Source organism: Sinohyriopsis cumingii, chromosome 1 (assembly GCF_028554795.1).
Source record: "Sinohyriopsis cumingii isolate HCF-2022 chromosome 1, ASM2855479v2, whole genome shotgun sequence".
In the NCBI taxonomy this organism is placed as follows: Eukaryota; Metazoa; Mollusca; class Bivalvia; order Unionida; family Unionidae; genus Sinohyriopsis; species Sinohyriopsis cumingii.
The window spans coordinates 35,122,840-35,144,748 of NC_142961.1; the positions used below are offsets into that span (position 1 = coordinate 35,122,840).

At 36.6% G+C, this 21,909-nt stretch overlaps 1 protein-coding gene across 1 annotated transcript in view; it reads right to left on the minus strand.

Moving 5' to 3' along the window:
* The window catches only part of LOC149806685 (uncharacterized), a 379,423-nt gene extending 367,858 nt beyond the window's left edge, over positions 1-11,565 (minus strand). The window contains exon 1 of the mRNA XM_089956535.1: positions 11,415-11,565. Within this exon, the coding sequence (XP_089812661.1) occupies positions 11,415-11,436 (22 nt within the window). The 5' untranslated portion in view covers positions 11,437-11,565. The remainder of the gene's footprint in view (positions 1-11,414) is intronic.
* Between the last annotated feature and the right edge of the window lie 10,344 nt (positions 11,566-21,909).

Consider the following 21,909-nt stretch of genomic DNA (forward strand, 5'->3'; position numbering starts at 1 on the left):
TGGGCCCCAATAGAGTCCCACAGAATTCTGATAATAGGACAGGTTATGACTTAGGTGGATATGATGCCATACATAATGACCTCATACCTAAAAATAACCCTGTGTGGGCAGTGTCTAAAACCATGCAAACTCTGTAACATTGCTGCAAAGTTTCAATATGTAGAGTAACTAAAGTGGTGTGTGCAATGTCAGCTCCATGAAAGTACAAGTCAAAGTAAATTGATATTCTTTATTTCAGCTACAGTTTCCATGATACATGCACAATAGGTCACTATCTTGAAGTGCACTGCACTTCTTGCAGTATAACTCAGACGTCAAGTACAGGTTTTTGTCCAACTAATAAAGGCATTATGAACTGTCGACTTTGAAACGAAATGACACTTTCAAGGTTTTTATTACAATGGAATGGCATACCAACATTTATATGGTTTTTCTCTAATGTATTGGTTCATGTATTAATGTAAATGTAATGAAATGTATTGTTGTATTAATGTAAATTTTTAAAAAAAACTTCATCATTTGTCATGAACTAACAGTAAATTATTACTGGGACAGAAGTTACAAAATTCTCTGAAACAATGTCACCTTCATATATACCTGCATCAATATTAAATTTATGGCAAGAACATTTAAATATTGAAGACCAGAGGAACATAAACAGATAGTCCTCAGCATAGATATTTCTCAACATTCTGTGTATGTATATATATATATATATATATATATATATATATATATATATATATATATATATATATATATATATATACACACATATATATATATATATATATATATATATATATATATATATATATATATATATATATATATATATATATGATGTACTAAGCACTTCACACTTCAAATACTGGGCTACACTAGCTCAATTACATGCACAGATCTATTCTGGGAATTTGTTTTGTTTTTTAAATTTACGGGCAGGGGGAGGGGTTAGGGTCAACAATGAAAAAACAGATGGTTGGAAATCATCTGTTTTTTTGGGACTAATTTAACTCTTCATGCCAATTTAGACATGACAATCAATGCCATGTCTGAAAAGGTTAAAGACGAAAGTTTTCCAATCATGCATATCTTTCCACTAGACATAAACCCAAATAATGCCCCAGAATTTCTCCACATGGCTGTATCAATTTATAGATAAACACCTTAAGATTTTTCTAACAATCTTAAATTCCTTTATACTTCTACTAAGATTGCCATTAATAATCAAGTTTTTTATATAATTTTTTCACCATGAAGACATGAACAAATGAATGAACAAATAATTAGTCTGAATATAAGACTGACACATAGAATAGTGAAATGTATGAATTTAAATGTGAATACAAGATAGACAAACAGAACAGTGAAATATATCAATTTAATTGTGAATATAAGATAGCCAAATAGAACAGTGAAATATATAAATTAAAATGTGGATATAAGATAGACAAATAAAACAGTGAAATATATGAATTTAAATGCGAATATAAGATAGACAAATAGAACAGTGAAATATATAAATTTAAATGTGGATATAAGATAGACAAATAGAACAGTGAAATATATAAATTTAAATGTGGATATAAGACAGACAAATAGAACAGTGAAATATATGAATTTAAATGTGAATATAAGACAGACAAATAGAACAGTGAAATATATGAATTTAAATCTTGAACTTTGTATAAGTATATAGTTTATACAAAAAAATCTGACTACATGTTCTAAGGATATATACACATTTTGTATGAGTCTGCAGTTTGTATAACAAATTTTGAATATATGTTCTAAAGATTTCAAGTTTTATTATTTAGTACTTAATGTTTGTTTATATGAATGGCTTGGTCTTTATATTTACATTTTTTCTATATTTTACTTTCAATTCATACCATATGGCAAGTACTGTACTCATGTGCCAACAATACAAATACAACCTTTAGCTTAAATACAACAAAAAAGTGCAATTTATTCAAACAAAGCTCACCGAGACCAGAAATGACCATACAGCCTCTCCACCTATCTTTGCAAGACAAAGGTCACTGAGACCAGAAATGACCATACAGCCTCTCCACATATCTTTGCAAGACAAAGGTCATTGGTCCGCTTCATTCCACATAAACCCTGGCTTAGCATATTTAGCTGGCTAGAATTTTATCTACTGCCAAGAGGGGCCCGGAGTGGTCGAGTGGTCTAAAGCGCTCTCCATTACAGATCACTGCCATCTCACCTCTGTCTGCGTGGGTTCAAGTCTAGGATTCGGCCAACTGTGGGTATGTGAGAAAGCTGGCCAGTAGCTTCTCGTGGGTCGGTGGTTCTTCCCAGGTTCTTCCTCCACCATTAATACTGGCCGCCAAACACTGCCTATCATGTGCTGAAATATGACATCAAACCCCACAACAACAACAAATCTACTGCCAAGCTACTTGACTGGATGCAGCTGATACAAAATGAAGGGTGCACTGAGAGACTGATGAGTGCAATGGAGATCTGGCTTCATTAGTTCTTTCCTCTTATGAGACATGTCACAAAATGCAGAAGAAAGCATCTGCAATACATCACCAGCATCTGCAAGCAGTTTATTTACATTTGTAGGTGTACTGTTAAACTTACTGTGTAGTAGTAGTTCATCCATGAACCTGAGAAGAGGAACACTAGCTTTAGCAACAGTGCCTTGAAATTTTTGGAGCTTGGCATCCATTTGTTTTGTAGCTTTGTTCATTTATGCCCAAATCTTGGGATTTACTTTAGGCACACTTAAATTTTGGCAATTTTATGGTCTTGAATGTTTTTTGCTCTAGTCCTTAAATTTGTCATGTGCTATTTGGGCCCTGAATCCTGCATTCACAACTTGGCCAAGCTCTCCTGAATGGGCTGCCCACAAGGCTTCTGCACTTCATAAAAGTCAGAGAGTTCTTTCAGGATGTCATATCCTTCAGTTTCTGAAGGTGAATTTGGTGGTGATGTTACTAAGTTTTGAAGGCCTTGCTCGAAGTCATCAACATCTTCCTAATTTTCTGCAACGGTGGAAGAAAGATCACTTCACTCGTTATGCTGAACCATTTCCATCTGTGCACGTTTCCATGCTGGTCCATCAAATCCCGGCATATCAGCCATGGGATTTTTGCTAAGATGGCCAACTTGTGACTTCAAAATTGTTGCCATAGCTGACAAATTTGTCAGTAATTCAAGCTTATGGCCCTACATCACTTGATTGTGGCACAGGTGCTCATAGCATTGCTTACAATTTACCTTTCATACATGTATTTTATAATAACTAAAAGTAAGGACATTTCTCTCCTTTCTTGCATGACATGACCTGATCACACCCACTTGATATGCAAGTGAAATCCCACTAAATGGAATACTGTCCCCTCATTGGTTAAAAGAAAATGCCACCCTGTATTTATTTATAACTTATTTTCAGTCGTCCAATGAGAAGGTAGTATCTATTCAGCATGTTGTTCTTGCATATTAAGCAGACGGGATCATGGCTATGTCTAATAGCAGCGTGGGAAAATGGTCTGGCATTCCTTAAAATGATAAAAGTAAGCCAAACTTTTGGATACATATAACAAAAATGAATGCCTGAGCTAAACATTGGTACCAAATATATTATGCGTCGCAAAACATAGCTTGAAATAACAGCATTTATTCTTAAATGGGTTGTGCAAGAAAGGAGAGAAGTTTCCTCCTCTGTAGTTATTACATGTATGACAGGTAAATTGTAAGCAACAATATAAGCCCCTGTCATTGTGGGTCATTTGTCGTTCAATAAGACTGTCATCTGGGTGCAACAACTGTTGTGCAGACATCATATTTTCTGTTGCTGACTCTCTCGAGAATTCAGTCACATCACAAACTTGTTATAGATAGTGGTACATGCAGGCTTTCTCCTTGATTTTGACACCACCACAGGCCTATCAGTTTGTAATTATTTGCTCCCCCTTGGGAATTATTGCTTTTTGTTGCAAACGTGATGGAGAAATCTGTAACAATTTTCAAAACAGCTCGACACACTTCGTTCAGTTTATGACATATTGGAGGAAATGCAATAACTGTTTGCTGATTTTGATTCCTGGACAAATACCCTAATTTTCTTTGTAATTAACCCCTGTGGTATTGACAGGAAAGCTGTGCAAGAGATGACACTCAAAAACGATGAAGCAATGAAGTACAGTACAGTTATGTCGACTGCATACGGTCTTTAAAACAGTAAAGGAAGTTTCTGCCCCACGCTAAGTTCAAATTTCCATGAAAGTTCTGCTGAAAATTACTGGAATCGCAAAAATTTAAAACTCAAGAAAAACATCAAAGTAGCCCGGAACACTATTATTGCTGTACTTAATGTTCTTAACAGTACATCTTAAAACTGTTTTTCTATTGCTGCTTACTTATAATTACTTATAATTTTTAAAGTTTCAATGACCTTCCCTCTTTCTAAATATAAGCAACTTGTAATTCAAAGTCAATGCCAGTGGACATCATGGAAATTGTCCTATAGATTACTTACAGGACATGACCTGAGATCTCTCATTGATTAATTTAATTCACTTGTTATGGGCAGGAACTCTTTTAAAACATCATTTCTACTAGTTAAAATGCCAAAGGTTGATGGAACAAAGCGAATATATGTCATTTGGCTAGCAAAGATGCACTCCACCCAGCTGTCAACCAAGACCAACTGGAACAAATGAGTAAGACCAACTGAAATCTTTTATAACAACAAATAAAAGTACTTGTTTCATTTTAGGACTTATTCTGGAGGCACATGGTGGCTGAGTTGTCTAAGCTGCTCACCTTTACAAATCACTTGTATATTACCTTGGTCAGAGTGGAATCACGTCCATGGGATCTGCTGAGCCAACATGGGTATGTGAGAAAGCATGCCAGTAGTTTTTCATGAGTCAGTGGTTCTTCCCTAGATTTTCTGTGGGTTTTTTTTCCACTGAATTTAATGGCTGCCATGTATAGCCTATAGGGGGTTTCACGGTTGCAACGGAGTTACTGATCATAGTGCCTAAAATTACCTACCTTAGCTCCAATGCGCATGCCCACAAAAAATTTCCAGTTCCGAATAGTTCACCATTCTACACATGATTAGCAAAACACAAAGTCAACAAAGGAAGGAATCTTAGCTCTTCTACAAATCATTATGGTTAAACCAATGAATCAATAATATATGTCTAACATCTTTTGTTCATTCATATTCAGAGAATAATTATAAATATTAAATCAGATAATTAGATTCAGTGTCTATACTTACATTATATCATATAATTAAATAATATTTACTTTCCATACTTAAATAATATCAAATAATTAAATTAAATAAACTGTCCATATCATAGATTGATTATCCTTAATTTCAGATACATTTGTAGGAACATTTCACTTTGCTCTCCGATTTTAAACATTTATAGCACATTTCTGGCTATATTACTTTAAAGAAAACAATCTCAACAATTTGCATTTTTCATATGTTTATATATCCTTCTTTCTCAGTTATTTTCGCAAGGCTAATAGTTCATTTATAACATGAGTTAACAAAGTTATAACACAAGTTCAATAAGAAAATTATAACATGAATTCGATACTTCAGCTGATTTGTAATGCTAAATATTTTAAACCAGAAAGTTTTTTTAAAGAAAAATGGAATACAGTATTTTAATGTATTCAGAGGAACTTAACAAAGCAATAATTACATTAGCTATCATAACGATAAAGGAGTGTAATTAATGCAGACGGAATATTTATTCATATTTGGGTGTAAATATCTTACAATATTCAGATTAAATAACATGCCCAATGAAGTTTTTTTTGTGTTTCATTTTCTTTTTGACTTTTAAACATTAAGTATTGTATGGTACATGCAATAACTTTCAGCATGATTTTTCTTTGCTTATGCTGACACATAATAACTCTCAAATTTGCCGGGGTCATCAGACAACATTTCTGATTACCACCAGCAAAGTCATCTAGAACAGCCTTCTTAAAATTAGTTTAATTTTGTTTAACTTTTCTTGCATCAAAAAGGTAAGTTTTAAAGATCAAATTATTTCACAGATTCCCTCCTATTACACTGGTTCGCCTTTTAAATCAATATTGATCCATGTGACTGGATCGGATATAAAATTGCAAACAGTATGATTTAAAAGAGACTGCTTGTAAGAACATACTCTACCAGTCAATAATAAATGGATACTCACAAATATTCATATTTGTTGTCTTTATCTATCAGTCACACTTTCCATCTTAGCATCATTTTATACTCGTTTTTAACCAGAAGTATGTTTATGTAACATACGTATGCGAACACACATTCATTCGAGGATATACATACCAATGCACCAGATGAAAGGAGGCAGACAGACATACATACAGACTGACAGGCAGATAGGTGAGAGCCACAAATGTCCTATGCATGCATAGTGTGTCTAACATCGATATTTCTCTTAATTGTATACTCTAAAATTTCCAACCGTTCAAGGAAATAAAATTAAAATAATTATCAATGAGACTCGTAGGCACGCCTGTCTGTTCAAGCGTGGTTGACATTTGTCCATTTTGAAAAAAACTCAAGTTCTTTCATGAAAAATATAATGAACATTAATAGAAAAGAAACAGTCTAAATCAATAATAAAAGAACCTTAAGAAGTTAGAATTTTGTTCTCATTGTCGTTCAACCTCCATTGACTGCTATGACTGAAGCTGTAAAATATAAACATATTTTCATTATTCTTAAAGCGAGATAAATTGCAAGAACATTTTACACAGCAATACACTTTCGCACAATCAAATAATACAAACTAGAGCATAAGATAGTAATAGAAAAATACTGAAGTTCAGAAATGGGCAAATAATATTTATTTGAAAGCTGGGAGCAGCACAAGTTAATGGGGGAAAAAAAGATGTAAAAACAAATGATCAAATACTGATAAAATTTCTTCTTAAGATAGTGAGATATCGATCCTGCTTGCCCTCTGGTGTTTTCAAGGGGAGATACTAACCATGAAACCCCCGATAATGAGCTGAAAAATGGCATTAAACCCATAACAACAACAACAATACCCATAACAACAACAACAATACCCATAACAACAACAATACCTGTTTCTGCAAACACAGTTTACCATAATTAATACAAGGTCCAAAAGATTCGTGAACTATAAACATGACATTCTTTCAATTTAATCATGAATCTGACAATTTAAGCCCAAAAATAAGATATATGTAACAGTGTCATTGTATTTATACCTTAAACACAAATAAAAAATTACATTTATCTGGTCAACAAATGTGTAATACAATACAATATCATGGAGAGGTAGTTAGACTTGGTATAAATTTGTAATGATTACCTCAAGAGTCAGAACTTGCATAAATAAAGGATTAAAGAGAAGACAACTGGCTATGATCCCTCACTGGATTATTGGAAACAATCAAGGACATAAATGATATTGATAGTACATTTAGGATAATAGTTCTAGGAATTCATACAATCAAGTTATTTTTAATTGTTTCACTTTGTTTTATCTTGTATTTTAGAGAACTAAGTTTATATTTTGGAAAATTTAATGCTTCTTGGGATTAACTTGTCTTGTTACATCGTTTAAGGTCATAGACATACTGGCTATCATGTCCTGAAGAATGGCATTAAACCCCATAAACAAAACCTTCACTAACCCTGTTTTCTTTAACATTTTTATGGACTAGTAGAATAAATATATTGTAACATATTATTAGCTGGTATTGTGTGTTTGACCAATATCCATAATTGAGGTTTTGAGTTTTGATCTCCAAGACTAATGTGCTAAATCTTTGTGGTCACAAACTAAGTAACAGAAAGAAGCAAAATCATAAGTTTTGTCAAACTTAACATAACTTAAATATCAAAGTTATCAAATGAGATTTTAAGAGGAACTTACAGTATTATGAACTGAATAAAAAATATCCTAAAAAGTTATATTAAAGTCAAAAAGAATAAAATGTTCTGTATTAATTTCTGATTTTTGAAAAAACTGGTGTGCCAACAGTCCTGATGCATCAAAATGACATTGTCCAGAACTCTCTGAATAATTCGCAATACTCCCAGAATAATATTTTATCTAATAAAGCTTCTAATTCCAGTGAATAATCCAAACAAATGTTTTCTCTCAAATAGTATTCAAACATTTAATACATCTGCAGACTGGTGTTAAAAAAGAACATAAGAAATAAGACTAGAAAAAATTGACCAGCTCCATGTACAAGCGTAAGGGGTGAAATTACATCTTGTTCATACTGGCTACATGACACATTGCAAATTTCCCATATTGTGAAAGAACTCAGCTGAACAAATCAAACCAATGACAAATTAACCCCAAGTTGTCAACAGGTTTTATTATTAATGTTATTATTAATAATCATAAACACCTGTCAACAACTATTTATAGATCCTATGCAATATGTAACACTCATAATATCTTAAGACTGAATTGTATACCTTGTACCAAGAGTTATACAGTCGACTCCACTTAACTGCACATCGGTTAACTGCACACTCCGGATAACTGCACGTAGTCACGCCGGTCCCATTTTTTCCCAATGCTTTTCAATGGGAACAAACTTCGGATAACTGCACTTCGCTTAAATGCACACTCCGGATAATAGCACGATAAATGTTCTGCCCGTGGCACATTATTCATTACAATTTTACTCTGGTTAACTGCACAATGTATAGTCAGGATCAGTTATTGCCAGTCCACTGCTGTAGCGCTTCAAATAAACTGACAATTAAGCCGGTAAATGCGACTTTGTAAATGACTGACATGTAAAGGACGCCAATAGGTGGTAGATACATGAATATTCCCGCCCACCAGGGAGCAATAGCGTGGGAACAATCATATGTTGCAATAGATGACGGTCTTCAGACAGAAGGTGAAATCGACGACTCAGTAGAAAATGATGAAAGAAGTGATGACGACGCAGTAGATGACCAGGTTTCATCTAAAGTCGCTATTCAGTCACTCCAGAATTTACGCAGATTCATGGAACAGAGAGAATGTGAGCTGTTTGAACCGTTTTACAAAAGAGAGTCGGCAGTTCACCAACTTATTAGTAAAACTTTTGTGCAGACATCAATTGCCGATTTCTTTCGGAAATCGTCAATTTCATTGTGTTTGATTTAACAATATTACGTTAGTGTTGTTCATTGTAGACTCTTGTTTCATTTAAGTAAACGTTGAAAGAGTGGATTCTAATCATCTTTATACGTTATTCTTCACCTATATTCGTGTCGTGCTGATTTAAAGCTGTACTGTACCGTACTTCGGTTAACTGCACACTCCGTTTAACTGCACAGTCTCGTGACGGGCCCGAGGCTGTGCAGTTAACCGGAGTCGACTGTATAAAAATACAGATATCTATAATAAATGTAGATAAGCACAGTACTGACTACAGCATATGTCATCGTCATCCATCTTGGATTTTCCATCAGGATTCGAACTTGAAATTATTAGAACATTTGTTACTAGGACTTTGCTAAATAATTTGCTGATTATTCTTAGATTATTTTTGGATTTGATTCTTGAAACCGTAAGTTCATCTTCTTTTTTCATTTTTACAAAACATTTCCAGGAAAATAAATTATTTGTTAAATTTTAATAAGCTTGTTGTTTTCACTCTTTCTGTGGTACTGTTTTTTCAAGCCTAAATACGTAACAAATACAATGGATACAATAGGCTCTTTTCTATAAATCTGAGCAAGAATGTTGTTTCAAACTATATGAGACCTGGAATGGTTGATTTCCCCCACGCTGAAGAATGAATGGTCAGTCCCTCCATCCCTCTTTGACCAACAAGTTGCTTTCTATTGTGGGGTGGTTGAGGTAAGAGAGTTTTTCTCTTTTACATATCTGTGAAGTCTCTATGTCTGGTGCTTTTCACCACTGTCATGTCAGATTAAAAGAATGTGGCTGAGAACAAACTCATTTGCCTATCAAAAGGCTTTTCAAATTCTACCACTGTAGTAAGAAAATGCGAGAACATCTGAAGGGAAAAGAAATCCTATATATAATGCAATAAAAAATAAAGTTGGCTACGAAGTATCTTGTTGGGTAGGGGTGCAATATAAATATTCTTATTTTTTTCAGAAAGCCATATAAAATATTATACAAATCATACCTTGTCTAACCAAAAAACCATAGTCATCTGTCTACCATGGTAGCAAACAGTTAGTATGGTAGTTCCAAAGTAACCCAGAACAAATCCTAGTTTGACACCATTTCCAAAGTCAAGGTTATGTGTCATATTCTGCAGAATGGTTTCTGTTTGCAATTTACACAGGCGCACAACAATACATGAAAACAAATTTAAAAGTTTTTATTTTATTTGCAGTAATAAATGTAGAAATTTGTAAATAAAGTAGGACCAAATTTTTACCATGATCCACGACCTTAACCTTGGAAATAGTATCACATTGATTTTTCTGACATTGGATTCAAAATTTGTTCTGAAATACTTTTGAGCTACCGTCCTTACAGTTATACTATCACAGCAAAATGCATGAATGGTACATAGTATACGTGCATTAGGTCGTTATTTGTTTGGAGAGACAGGTTGGTCCCGCACCCCTCTTTTTTCTGACAAAGAAGAAAAACTAAACAGGAGCTGGAGGACGACTTGTTCGTCTAAAAGTCTCGTATCTTGGGCGGTAGTGGACAAGATTTGTTACCCCAATATCATATACAGGTCTCAGGTCTTTGGATTTATATCATTCTAATAAGAAAACGTGGGGAAAACTGACGGGGGAAAATGCTACCGTCTCTATAATGTGCTATTCAATGCTAATAACCATTTTATAGCTTGCACGGCTATATTAAAATCAAACATACTGGGCAAACAACAATGAGGAAACAGATAACAATAGCTCCAGTGCGCTATCGGACAGTAACAACAAATGCAGTACACCCCGCTATCTGTCTCACCGTGGCAGGTGCGCGCGTGCTTCTGTCAATTTTGACTATGCACATTAAACCACATCTATGTCCTTTGTAGAAATAAGTGCTCCCCATTTGAGGTTTCCTTTTATTTCATTGAAAAACTTAACCATATATTGGAACTATGATATAGTGTATACTACGTGTTTTTAAAAAAAAATCTCTTAAATGCTCCACCGACAGACCATCAGCCTATTATGAATTTATTGGTTATTGACGTAAATTATATGACAATCCCACACAGTACTAGTTAACACACACACACACCCCCTCCAGTATTCTCGTACATCATAGAAAAGATGCCTAGTAAAGAAAATATTATGCGCACAGTTTATAAAGTACTAAAAGGGTAAAAGTAAGTAATATTTACGGATTGATATCCGACCCGATGCAGACGACTTTTTGTCATGCAATTCCGCCAATGCTACTCACCCGTTTCTTCCTCTTCAGTCATTGTTTATCCCTTTCTTTAGATCCAAAACATCATGAATTGGACATAAAACTCGATATATATTCCACACAAAATTCACAGAACAACTTCTAAATATCACAAAACAGGAGATGGATTTACTACGCACACATACACACACATGTGGTAAGCTATACTGAATGTAATTGTCATACAGCACAGCGCCTCCTAGCGTCAAGGTGTTCGTTGCTCCATGAAAAACCCGTTGTGCAAGGTGTCTCGAGATTTTCATTTAACAGGTATGCATGTAATTTTTATTTTTTTTGTTTTGGTCATGAACCGGAAAAAAAAATTTGAAAGAGTGTGACCGTTTGTTGATTTGTGAAGGATAAAGCTTCTCGCCACGCCCTAAAGGTAGTTATTTGCTAAACAACTGTCTTTACAAACAGATACGTTGTAGTAACTCGACTTGGGAAAACATCTGTTTCGGGCCGATACTGATTATCACCAAATTGTTGTATTATGTGCTATGTAAATATATATATATATAAAAAAACACAACAGTGTTTATTTCATTATTTAATCTATCCATGTACCGGATAATACATAGACAAATTAATTAATGTAACAAGATCATAAAAGATATATATGCCTTATATATGCAGGAACGTTCCTACGTATATAAAGCATCTTCTGTTACATGAATTTATATATATATATATATATATATATATATATATATATATATATATATATATATATATATATATATATATATATATATTACACTTACATACATACGTTATGAAATGTGATGTATCTACTATGTACGTAATGCATTACGTATATTACAAGCTAAAGCTTTTAACGATGCGATTCCAGGACATTTCCCAGAAGTATCAGCCATCGTATTTGTCGTGTGCATTTTTCTTTTCAGAGGGGAGTGGGTGGGTCTCTTGTTGTCAGAAAGAAAGATGTCATTCAAAAAGAGAAAATCACCTTTAAAAATCCAGTAGTTTGATCTTTTTATTATTTTATATAAGACGTTCAGGCACGGATGCAAAGTTAAAGAAGAATATAGAAAAATAAATCGATGTCTTTCTTTTTTCTCTCTCTCTCTCTTTTTAATTTTAATTTTTTACTCGCGCGAGTGTTAATCCAACAAGATAATGGAGTAACTCACTACTGATAGTAGGTAAGTCAGAAATATTGCATAGGCTACAAAATCTATTGGAGTATGGAGTGACAAATCGGAATAATAATAACTTAGAAATAGAGGTATACAGTTTCTCTATTTATTTTGGCCATTTAAAGTAAGCTCTATTGAGCTATGTACTGTCATGTATGTTAGTCAAGAGTCGTCGTTTCACATTGTTCCACATCAGCGTGGGAACGAAATGAATCGACGAACCTTGACTAACAAAAATGGGTTACCGTAATACATGAAATGAAATACACAACAGAAAGGAAAAGTATGTTGCAAAGGTATCGATAAGTATTTCTGGCGCAGAAGTTTACCCTACAAGTTAAGTTTATGCGTTAACAATGGCAACGATGTATAACCTTGTTTGATTTATTAATGAACCCCATATTTTTGGGAACCTCTCAGTATAATAACTGCTAGCACTGAATGGGGATACCCTACGGATAATGGAAATCCCAGTCAAAAAGGTCGTGGAAACGTTTACGGACAAGGCTATTAAGTCTAAGGGAAGGGTTCCTTTCCTTTTTGTCCCTTGTAGTTAGTTTTATTATAGTGACTCTGCCAGTCATTTGTCTTGTGTTGTGTATTGATGAGTGTTGTGTTGTATTTGCGCCCATATAAATGTAAGGACAGCTCTATCTAGATCAAATTAATTGAAGTCATTTGTTCTTATCTAAGTTTAGTGTGATAATAAAATTTTCAAAAAGATATTTCAAGCCGAAAGTAAAATATTTAGTATTAAAAATAATAAGGTGACTTTTGTTTTTGTTTAGTGCGTGTATGTGTTGCGTATTGTTACTGGTATTTCAGGTTTTTTCTATATACCGTAACATATTGTGGTCTAATTGTTTTTTCTTTCTTGTTGCACCTTGGTGCAAAAAGAGGATTGAAATCTTCCATTACGCGGACGTGATGGAAAACAATCATTAAGTTGTTTTTGTATCGCAATTAGTTTTGTTATTTTTTGTATCTTGATGCAAAAATCGGATCAAAAATCTCTATAACGCTGACTCAAAAGGTTTAGTGTATAACAAAATTTAAGTTGCCAATCGCAAGGCTCTCGCGTATAGCTTCTTTTTGGAGTGCACATTCTTAGATGGCTTGACTATCAAGAGAGCCCTGTTTCTTTTTTTTGTATGTAGTAGGTATTTACAGATTGCCTGCGTCAGTTAGAAAGTTTCTAGGCTTGGAGTACCTTAACCTTGGAATGATTTAAATTTTCCATCACGCAGACGTGGTGGAAATCATGCATCGATGAAATACGCTCCATATTACAGTATTGTGTATATGTTAAAATTCAGTGTTTTAAATAAGAAAAATTCGCCATTTGGCAATCTTGATTAGTAAATCATTAATCATTATCCAACTAGCATCATTTTTCTGGTTAAGTTTGTTGTCTGTCTATTTGTAATATGGTTACATTGTCTTAATTTTAATATTATATTATCCAGATTGCCTCACTTAGTTTCAAGACTTGGAGTACCTTGGCAATAACGTAGGCAGTATACATGGACACCAACACCCGACACAGGCTCCCCCAGTGGTTAGAGTAACAACATCTACACAGACCAGCGATCGGCAGCAAAAGAAAACGAAGGATGCAGAAAAGCAAACAGACGTAACCACAAGTGATGCCTCCACCATTACGGAGAGAGAAGAGAAAAACATAGGAGAGTTAACAACAACAACATCGGAAAAAAAGAAAGTACTGACGAGGAAAATGAAGAGGGGGTCACGATTGAGCAACGATCCGAAGAATTGGGTTTAAAGGAAACTTTAAGTGACCCCAAAAAGCCAAAAACTTTATCAGTTCGATAAAGTATACGGCCTGGAGATCACTTAAACCGAAGAGAAGACCCAATACAAAACAATGGCTCTTTGCGCAACGTATCCTATCGCAACACTACTCTAAGGCTTATCAGGAAACGTAGCTCACTATTAACGAGAATGTATGGGTACCAGGACCGGCGCTAACATATAGGCAAACTAGGCAGCCGCCTAGGGCGCTGATTTCGTTGGGCGCATTTTTTAAAAAAAATTATTGTTTATAAATATTGAAATTTATATTTTCCGGGGGGGGGGGGCGCCAGAATCTAACCTTGCCTAGGGCGCCAGATAGTCTGGCCGGGTCTGGCGCCGGCCCTGATGGGTACGAGGCATTTCCCAATGAAACATACGACGATCAACATAGAGCATAATATACATGGCACTTTGAGAATCGCCGCAACACCTTCAAGCTGCCGACCTGAAAAATAAAAGCCATAGTAATTAGTACAAATTTTTAGGGCAATTACTACGTACTAGAATTCTTTGGAACAGTTAAGATGTAGGAAAATTCCGAAACTCGAACAATTTGACATAATTACAGAGGTGGCTTACACATTATTGGATACATTTATTGTCCACTAGTACAACTGGACTTGATTTGAAATGAAAATACGGCGTTTTAGGGCTGTTAGAGTGATGTGCTCGGTGTATGGAGTTGTAAAACTATATCGGATTGAAAACTGAAAAACTCGGTTCGTACTTTTACTTGATAGAATCAGGTTTGTAAACCCGAATCTGACTGGCAGTTGAATCCCTTGCAGTTGAATCCATTGGCTGAATTTCTAACTTTACCAGGTAAATCGGATTGAAAATTGAAAAACTCGGTTCGTACTCTTATTTGATAGAACCAGATTTGTAAACCCGAATCTGATTGGCAGTTGGATCTTTGGCTGATTTTCTAACTTGGTGGCATTATGTATGTAAACTTAAATTTGATTGGAAGTTGAAACCCTTGGCTGTTTTTCTACTTGGGATAACTCAAACATACTAACTATGTAAGATTGCATCTAATTGGAGGTTGAATTCTTTGGTTGGTTTGCAACTTGTAAAGTTCGATATACTAACTCAAATTGGATTGGTAGTTTAATAATCTGGTAGAAACTTAACTTGTAATATGTAAACAAGATTGAATAAATTTAATTGAAGGCTGAATTCACAACTAAACACTGAATATTTAGGGTTAACTATGATTGGAAATACTATTTGAAATAAGAAAACGCTCTTATTAGTTGGCGGATTGGAATTGTTTGTTTGGGTTTGTCCGCCGTTCCTGGATACCTTTCCACCTTTGCCACTTCCAGACAGACAAACTAAGAAGTGTGACAATGACAAATAAACGCGGGATTGTAACAGCTCCATTTCTACAACCCCGATCAATTAAATATCCTAGTCATCAGTAATTAACAAGTCGCAAAAGCACTTAGTTTGCGTAGGCGACTATAATTAATTTTATTCATTCATTCATTCCTTGGCACTTCCGGAAGGATTTAAATTTTCCATCACGCGGACGTGATGGAAAACATGCATCAGTCAAATGTGCGCCGAATTATAGTATTGTATACCTGTTGAGATCCAATGTCTTAAATAAGATAAAATTCATCATTTTGCAATCTTGATTAGTAAATCAGTAATCATTATCCAACTGATATCGTTTTTCCTTGGCTAATTTCGTTGTATATCCATTTGTAATTTGGTTCCATATTGAATAAGTTTCCGTGTTTTGTATAAAAAGAATTTGGCAATCTTGATTAGTAAATCAGTAGTCATTGTCCAACTGGTATCGTTTTTCTTTGGTTGATTTTATTATATATCCATTTGTAATCGAGTTCAGGGTTCTTTTTCATATTATCTGTAGTAAATATGAATTAAAACTTTTAAATTTCCATTACCAAGAAATTTTCCTAGATTAGAATATTCCATATCATAGTCCTTGTGATTTCGTGGTTTCATGGGTTATACCTTGTTAAACCCACTGTGAACTTGTTTTTTAAAAACTCCTTATGAATCATCCGAAATTCCAAATCAAAGTCCGTTTTCGTTTCTATGTTCATTCCATCACCAAGAAGTTTTCTTTCTTAGTTTAGAATAGTCCATTTCATAATCCTTGTGGTTTCGTGGTTTTATGGTTTATACCTGGTTAAAGGTACTGAGAACGTGTTAGAATCTGGATTCCACCCCGCTGACCTTCCTAACGGAAATTCTTCTGTAGTAGATCCAAATTCCATGGTGATTCTGCCCACACTGTAATCGGCGGCAAAACGCCCATTTCAATCGGGCGACCAGAGGCCATTATGGAGACATCCGATATGAATAACGGTAGGCGCTGTCTACGTCTGATTACAAAAATCAGATAATAATAACGGGCACTTCGTCCACATCTTGTGACGAGAACAGGTGAAGGAAATGAAATGAACGAGGTTATTTATAGTGGAAGAGCAGATCGAAACGGATTGAGTGTTTTCACCAGTACCAATATGCGTTGCAAAATTCAGTCACAGTGCGGAGTCTGTCTTCCAATCCGAAGAGAGCAGCCTGTGACGTCACATTCCCTATATATATGCGCTAGCGCCTGTGTGCAGTGAATCAATGCGACAAAGTTTTCCAACATGACGGAAACTAAGAAGACGATGGATTTGGGTGCACCGGCCGTGGAGACGAGAAGCGATGGTATTGCAATGGCTACCCAAGTCAACACAGGCCTACTTCCAGAAGAGAATGATTTTAATTGGGATTTAATGGATTTTCTCTCTTCGCAATAATTTGTTCCGGTACCAGCACCTTCGCCACCTTCTCCTTCTTTCCCACACGTCGATAATTTTAAACAGAGACAGAAAGAAGAATTAGAGAAATTTTTACAGCAGCAGAAAGAAGCCGAACAAGCTTTTCTCCTTCAACAGCAACAACGAGAAGAAGAGGCAAGAAGAAGGAAACTACAAGAAGAAGAAGCAGAGAAGAAACAAGGTCTATGAGAGAAGGAGGACAGTGAAAGTCAAACGGGGACGGTGCTCTTAGACATTTTGGCAGAGTTAAGGAGTCTGAAACAAATGTATCAGACTTCTTTAATGCGACCCAAGACAAAAACACCTTTCCGAACCAAACAACCCAACCCGGTTACTACGCATGCGACACCACCCCATGATTTCTACTAAATCACCATCGACAGGAGCCAGTCCAGAAGTAGGTGGTCTTGGCCCTGTCAAAGGCTTAAGGCAGATAAAGCTGATTACGTCCCGTTCCTGAGTTTTTTCTTCTTTTAAACAAACAAACACCCAAAGGTCCTTTTCAGGGCCACCCACATCTCTCGAAAAGAGATAGCATTCATATTGCCAAAATCAATTAAAACTCAATCCCTTTTTTGCCCTATGATGTACGTGTGTGTGTTTGTGTCTGTGTTTGTGTGTGTCTCTGTGTGTGTGTGTGACACTTATTTCTCTGGTCTATATTGTACAAATTTTACAATATCACAACACAACACTTTAAAAACCTCATAAAAGTCTTCTGTCTTTTGTTCACTCTCTCTGTTTTTTTTAAATTTCTTCACTTCCACAGTTTTTTCCTCCTCTTCTTCCTCACTTTCTCCTCGTCTTCTCTTTCTGCAACCGCTTGAGTTCTTCCTTTGGAGAGAGTACATTTCTTCCTGTTCGGAACACCTCTCTTCCTCTTGCTTCTGTTGCTTCTCAGGGCATTCTGAAGACCAGTGTCCTTTCTCTTGACAATGATAACAGTTATCTTGACATTTGTCTCTTCTGACACCTGTCTTGCTTTCTTGAGGGTCTGGAAACTCTGAAGACAAAGTCCTTTCTTCTTACAGATATAGCAAGTATCTTGACTTTCATATCGAAAGGAGGGAGAGTAGTCCATTGGCTTGTCTAAAGAAAACTTGTATGACATCTCGCAAAGCTCTGATCAGAAGTTCGATCTGTGTAGGCTCTTCCATCGTTCTGGTCGGCTTGAGAGTGAAATACACACTGGAAAGGAAGACACTGACCCTTTATAGATGCACTGGTCTGACGTGGACATAAAGGGATCCACAACATTTGAAATGTAGTCATTTGACTTTTTCAGTCAAGATAAAAAGATCTCAACATTTCATGGAGAAAGGGGAAGAAAGTAAGAGGCTTAAACGTGATTTATATCCTCGCACAGCAGCTGAAGTCTTGGCTCAGATTCATGCCAGTGATTTTGAAGATAACAGAGCCAGAATCCGGGCCCAAAGAGTCTACACTCATCTAAAGTCTACCATTAACTCCTCAAAACTACTACCAAATTCGAGAGACGGAAAAGCGCTCCTCTAGAACATTTAGAATCACGGCTTACATGTACACAGTTAAGTTTAAAGATTTAAAGTCCGAAGTACCATTGGAGAAAGCAGAGGGGTTCATCACCGAGGTGTGAAGTTCTTTGTTAAGCAAACTGACATGACAATGTCAAACCAAAAAGGACGATCGCTTGAGACTTTCCATTCATCACGACAGTTTATAGTCCCCCGTTTGGATCGAATTTAGCAGTCCGGCAGAATTAACACCTTCCGAAGTCATCGAAAAGATTCGACACGTGCAACAATCCAAAGAAACGTTTCACACCACCGATGGAAAAGCGACACTGTTCATGACCCATGTATCTCTTCCCTAAGGACCCCGACGCAGAAAGGTGCTATTGGTGGACTAACGTCTCAGCACCAAAAAACGACTCATCCGAATTAATAACCCTCAAGACCAGATGTGTTTAGCCCGCGCCATCGTGGTGGGACGAATGTATGCCGACAAGAACGACACGGTACTATGGAAAAGAGATTAGCAAATAATTCGAAAATCGAACCGAGCCAAACAACGAATAGAAGCAGAACTCCTCTTTCAGCAAGCGGGGTTATCCAAAGACACACCCTGTGGCATTTCTGAAATGCAAAAATTGCAAGACTTCTTAGCTTCACGCTACAACTTGAAAGTGCACCCTCAAGAAGTGCGTTGACCTCTGTTTGTTCCAGGCAGTGATTTCAAAGATGGAAAATACATTCACGGCTATCATCACGATGACATTTCGATACCATCACCAGTATCACGGCATTCCTGGGATACGGTTATTACTGTGAGAAATGTGGCTATGACTATAACAATCGAGAGCAACACAAGCATTGTGGATCGAAATGTGAGGGATGTTTGGCCTCTAAACCCTGTCTTTAAGAGGACAAGAACGACTTTTGTCAACCCTGTCTGTTACCAACCACATCTAAAGACGCAAGGTCCACAGAAGAAAAGTACTTGTCAACTCCTGAGATTGTGCACTACTTGTGGACATGGCATACATACCAACAGTGCCAAGGTACACGTACGTTCAGGAAATAAACGATGTCACATTTGTCACCAAATAGTAGACTTGGAACACAAATGCTACAGTCAAAATTACCATTCCAGTCATCAAGAGGAAGATGACGACCAGAAGAAGAAGAAAGGAAATTTCATCTTTTTCGATTTCGAATGCATGCAAGAGACTGCAGTGCACATTCCTAGTTTCTGTGTAGCTCATCGAGCGAACGAGAAGTGCATCGAAGAGCCTATCTTTAGTCACTGCCCTCACTGCAGCAAGATTCCTGGAGGACGTGAAAAATATTTTGGGGACCGAACACGCTAGCCGATTTCGCCCAATAGAGCTTAGACCCCACCGACGAGAATAGGAGCCAAGAGAACATTGAACATTACGGAGATTGTCATCGTCATGCCAGGGTGATGGCTCACGATTTCTCAGGATACGATGGGCAATTTCTTCTCAGATACTATACGGAACAAAGTACCGGACGTCTGAAAGTAACACTGAACGGAGCCAAAATCATTTCCATGCAAGTGGGTCAAATACAGTTAAAAGATCCGATGAGCTACTTGGCCATGCTTTTGAGTCGAATGCCTAAAACGTTTAGAATGACAAAAATGTCCAGAGGATATTTTCCACACTTTTTCAATACCGAAGCCAATCAACACGCCGTTCTATCCCCATTTTCCTGAGGCTCACTTCTACGACCCCGACAACATACGTACCGAACAACGAGAAGATTTCTACGCTTGGTACCAGAATCATGCCTCAGAAAGAAATGTTAAAGTACTGTCGTTCTCGCGTGGACATTTTACGGCCTTGCTGTGGACAATTTCGAGAACTGCTCATGGAATACGGATGGATCGATCCTTTGAAAGAAGCCTGCACCATTACTAAAGCATGTGCCTTAGTGTACCGCCAAAGATTCATGCCCGAAAATACACTAGCTGTCATCAGTCCTCAAACCACCAAATTTGTCAAACATCAATACTCGGTCAAAGCCCTACGCTGGCTACATTACTTGTGCGGCAAGGAAGACAAATGGACCCAACACGCATGCAACGAAGGGGGCGAAAATACCATCGAAACGTATTCGGTGGTTGACTGAGACTTAGAAAACCCCAAGATCGTGTACGATTTTAACGGATGCTTATTTCACGGATGTCCCCTTTGCTACCCTCAATGTGGCAACAAAATTCAGTTTCTACAACGGACCATGGAAGACTTGTACGAGGACACTTGCCAAAGGCGCTTAAGTTAGAACAGCAAGGATACCAAGTGATGGAAATGTGGGAACACGAGTACGATCACGGTTTGAAAACCGATCCCGAGTTTAAGCGCATAGTGGAAAGTAACAAGTTGGTGGACCCTTTGAACCCACGGGACAGTTTGTACGGAGGACGGACGAATGCCACCTGTTTGCTTTACCACGCCGACGAAGAGAAAGGAGAAGAAATCAAATACATGGACGTGTGTTCGTCGTATGCAAATGACGTCGCTTTTCCGCAGGACATCCGCAATTGCTGACGGAACACATCGACCTGAGCAACATTCGACAATACGAAGGATTGATCAAGTGCAGAGTCTTGCCTCCCACTGACTTATACCATCCCGTTTAACCTCACCATTGCCAAGTGTAACAAAGACCAGCCTTGTCATCACACCCAGGAAGAACGTGCCTTGACATGAACGTGGGTCAGCGTGAAATTATTCAAAGCTATGGACCTGGGATACCAACTGTTAGAATTGTACGAAATTTACCACTTTCCCAAGACAGAAAAAATACCACAAGGGCAATGCGACCCAGAAAGGCATTTTCGTAGACTACGTGGATACATTTTTGAAACTGAAACAAGAAGCCACTGGCTATTCTTCCTGGTGCCACACTCCCGAAGACTAAAAGAAATTCAAAGAGAAATAATGGGAGAAGGAAGGCATTACTTTAGACCACGTGGAGAAAAATGAAGGAAGGCGATCGTTTGCCAAAGTTATGTCAAATTGCTTGTGGGGTAAAATGGCACAACGACCGTGTTTACCCAAGACAGACTATTTGACAGAAACTTTCGACTACTTCCAGATGATTCACGACCAAACCAAATACACTTAACAATTGCATGTCGTTCGTGAGGACTTGATCTTAGTCAATTATGAAGAAGAACTGGACTTTGTAGAAGCCAACGAAT